This window comes from Xiphias gladius, chromosome 20, assembly GCF_016859285.1.
Source record: "Xiphias gladius isolate SHS-SW01 ecotype Sanya breed wild chromosome 20, ASM1685928v1, whole genome shotgun sequence".
Taxonomy (NCBI): Eukaryota; Metazoa; Chordata; class Actinopteri; order Istiophoriformes; family Xiphiidae; genus Xiphias; species Xiphias gladius.
Window position 1 is genome coordinate 1,745,883 of NC_053419.1, and position 3,618 is coordinate 1,749,500.

The 3,618-nt window shown below is 38.1% G+C and overlaps 1 protein-coding gene across 3 annotated transcripts in view; it reads left to right on the forward strand.

The window, feature by feature from the left end:
• Window positions 1-718: 718 nt before the first annotated feature.
• The window catches only part of tbc1d13 (TBC1 domain family, member 13), a 26,668-nt gene continuing 23,768 nt past the window's right edge, over window positions 719-3,618 (forward strand). For 2 of the 3 annotated variants that reach the window (XM_040158406.1, XM_040158407.1), the window contains exon 1: window positions 719-912. In XM_040158406.1, the coding sequence (XP_040014340.1) occupies window positions 890-912 (23 nt within the window). In that variant the 5' untranslated portion in view covers window positions 719-889. The remainder of the gene's footprint in view (window positions 913-3,618) is intronic. The other variant, XM_040158405.1, reaches the window with a different exon arrangement.

Consider the following 3,618-nt stretch of genomic DNA (forward strand, 5'->3'; position numbering starts at 1 on the left):
GACACTTTTAATGGTTCAGTAATACTGAGAAAATTTTTGTCCTCCAGCCTACAAAATTTGGTGAGGCTTCGAAAGATCATTTTCAAGATGGCCTCCCATATAAGGTGTTTTTGAGAGTGTAAAAATTAAAAAACATCAAGAGCCAAAAAAACCCAAAAAAAAACATTGGAATTGAACAAAAATATTTTTACCGACCTTAGTTTTGGGACCCAAACATTATATAGACAAACACTGTACAAAATTTGAGATGTTGCTTCGGCCAACACTGTTTACTATCATTCTGTGTCTTTTCATTCTAACACTTCCTTGAAGCTATTAAGTCAAATATCTATTCAAACCCAAGATGACAGTTTTTCTTTGTAGCTGTACCATAACATCAACGTATGCTCAGTTCACATCTGTTGTGTTTGTAGCTTGTAGCTTGTGTGTATATGAATAGCATATTATTACTATAATATTATTATGATTATTATTCATTATTATTGTTCACCTTAAATCTGAGTTTAACATATGTATGTACAAGATGATTTTGTGACATCAGAGCTAGTTTGGAAGCAAATTGTGGTCCAACGTGGATAGTAATTTGGAAACATTTCAAATGTTTTGTGTATATTTCGAAAATCCTTGAAACAAGAAAAACCCTGAAATGAAACTTACGTTACTGAGTGGCACTGCTGGATGAATTAGGGGCAAGATGTTTTAGTAAGCGAACGATCTCAACATATTGAGACTATTCACTAACACGCAGGGTGACTGTGGATCCCAACAGCGGCTTGTTGTCTGCCGACAGTGTTGTGATGAAGACGGAAGTGATAGGAGGACTTCCCTCTGGCCAGCAATTCATTCCTTTTGGAAACAGTTAAAGGAATATACAACTGCCTGCCCAGACATGTCTACTGCATACAGAAACAGGTGAGATACAGCGAAATCTTTGTTCTTGCATGGGATGCGGGGCGCACGGACAGTCAAAAACTTGGGGTACATCATTTATTGTAGCAGCTAGCATCCTAACCGCAAAACTTACATTAACTTCAGTGTTAGCTAGCAGCAACAGCAGCTCAGCTAACTTAACATAAGCTAAGTTTAGGTTTTTAGGAAACAGCTGCAAAAACATACACCACGTACATGCTAAAAATATTTTGCTCAGTTTAAGACATCACATTTAATATCAAAAACAGCAAGCCCCAGGGCGCTTTGCAGGCTAACTTAATTCAACAACTTCATCGTTATAAATAGGTAAGTTAGCTCCTCGTTAGCACATCAGCTGACACATCATACTCTCATACTTCCTCAAGCCTTAACTGGCTATCAATTAGCTGTCATCCAACTAAGTATATTTGCTGACAGTTTGTTAATGTCAATGCAGGGGGGGGGACATGTGAATAATTTACAGTTGAACTATCAGTCTGATGTCAAATTAGCTAATGACAAATCAGCCAGACAATGTTTTTTTCTGGGCTCTGTCTAGAAAGACTGTTTTAATCCATTTTCCATTTTCCATTTTCCAAGTAATTCCCTTCTTCAAGGCTAAAACTTTCTATTTCAACCAACAGTGGAAATCTAAATTTTTAATAACAACTAAGAACAACAACAAAATGGTTAGTTGTATATGTTTTGCGCATCTCATTTTGTTTTTAATGTGTTGTTTTTTCCCCTCAAATATATTCCATCCTTTACTATCTTACATCTCAACCCATAATAAACCATGTTGACGTTCATAGTAAACACGTTTTGCTCCGGCTAATAATGAAGCGAAAATGTGGTGCTCAGTCGAAGCTTGAATTATATTTGAAAAGGCAAATAAATGTAAACATGCTTCACGTCCTTCACAGATTGGCGACGGCGGATATTTCATAGCTGAAAAAACGACTGATTTTGTGGTAGAATATGTGTTAGTTTAAATAATGCAGGTGATAAGCCAGTCAAACAATAAATACTTAAGAATATTTTTTATTGACCACCTCATATATTAAACAAATGCCACCCAAAGGATATGTTTTTATCATATGGCACTAAAAATGTACACTGAAATACTAGGCACAGCCAGTTGTGAAAGAAGTACTCAGATCTTTTACTGAAGTAAAAGTACAAATGATCAACTACTTATATACAGTTGGGTTTAGCTCACTGGTTTCCAAACTAGGGGTTGGCCCCCTAGGGTTTGGGATAGTGAAATGATTAATGGAAGAGGAAATTTGAAGAAAAGAAAGTTCTGCTACACAAATTTTTGATCTCTTTGTGAAATACTGAATAATTTTTGGGCCTTGAACAGTTTATTATTGTTCATTTTATTTTATTTGAACAGTTGACATTTAAATGAAACCATTTGAAAATTTAAAGGGGGAAATCTATGTTTGGTGGAACTCATAGACATGACAAGGCCCCAATTAGACAAAAGTTTTTGTAAGGGGTCACAAGCCAAAAAGTTTGGAAACCACTGATTCAATCTTAACAATGCATTGTACTTGAGTATACAAGCTTATCATATGTTTGTTTGTTTGTTTTTTTAAATCTTATTTTTACAAGTGGTTACAGTTGTCAGATGAAAGTGGTGAAGTCAAAATTGCATTATTTCCCCCTGAAATGTAGTGTAGTCCAAATACAAAATAACATAAAATGGAACTACTCAAAGAACAGTGCTTGAATAGATTTACTTAGTTACTTTCCACCACAGGGCACAGCTGGCATACATATCAAATTCAGTTTCCATGTGTAAAAGAGGCATTGATTTTCCTCTATGGTCAGTTTGAGGTCTGTAGTTTGTGCTGTTGTAGCTATTAGATTGCATTATACTAAAGGCTTCCAAAAATTTTGTCCACTGTGGTGGGTTGAAGCACCCCGGGTTTTATTCACTGGACAGCCATATTCAGGTCTCTCCAGAGATGTTTGATTGGGTTCAAGTCATGGCTCTGGATGGGTACTCAAGGACATTCACAGAGTTGTCTCTAAGCCACTCCTGTGTTGTCTTGGATGTGTGCTTACAGTCATTGTCATGTTGGAAGGTTAGCCTTCGGCCCAGTCTGAGGTCCTGAGTGCTCTGGACCAGGTCTTCATTGAGGATATCTCTGCACTTTGCTCCTTTCAGCTTTCCCTCAACCATGACCATTCTCCCTGTCCCTGCCACTGAAAAACACCCCTACAGCAGGATGCTGCCACCACCATACTTCACAATTGGGATGGTATTAGGCAGTAGATGAGCAGTGCCTGGTTAACTCCAGATATGACACTTAGAATTGAGGCCACTCTTAGTTTCATCAGACCATAGAATCTTCCATCCACTATTCAGAAGGTTGGTGGTTCGATTCCCGGCTTCTCCAATCCACATGTCGAAGTGTCCTCAGGCAAGATACTGAACCCCAAATTGCCGCCTGTCTGTCTGTCTGTCTGTCTGTCTGTCTGTCTGTCTGTCTGTCTGTCTGTCTGTCTGTGTGTGTGTGTGTGTGTGTGTGTATAAATGCACTGTTTGCATAGATAAAGCGCTGAATGAATGTGTGTGTGAATGTGGCTGTAGTGTAAAGCGCTTTGAGTGGTCAATAAGACCAGAAAAGTGCTATATAAGTGCAGTCCATTTACCATAAAGCCCAGATCTGTGGAGTGTCACAGTGACGGTTGTCCTTC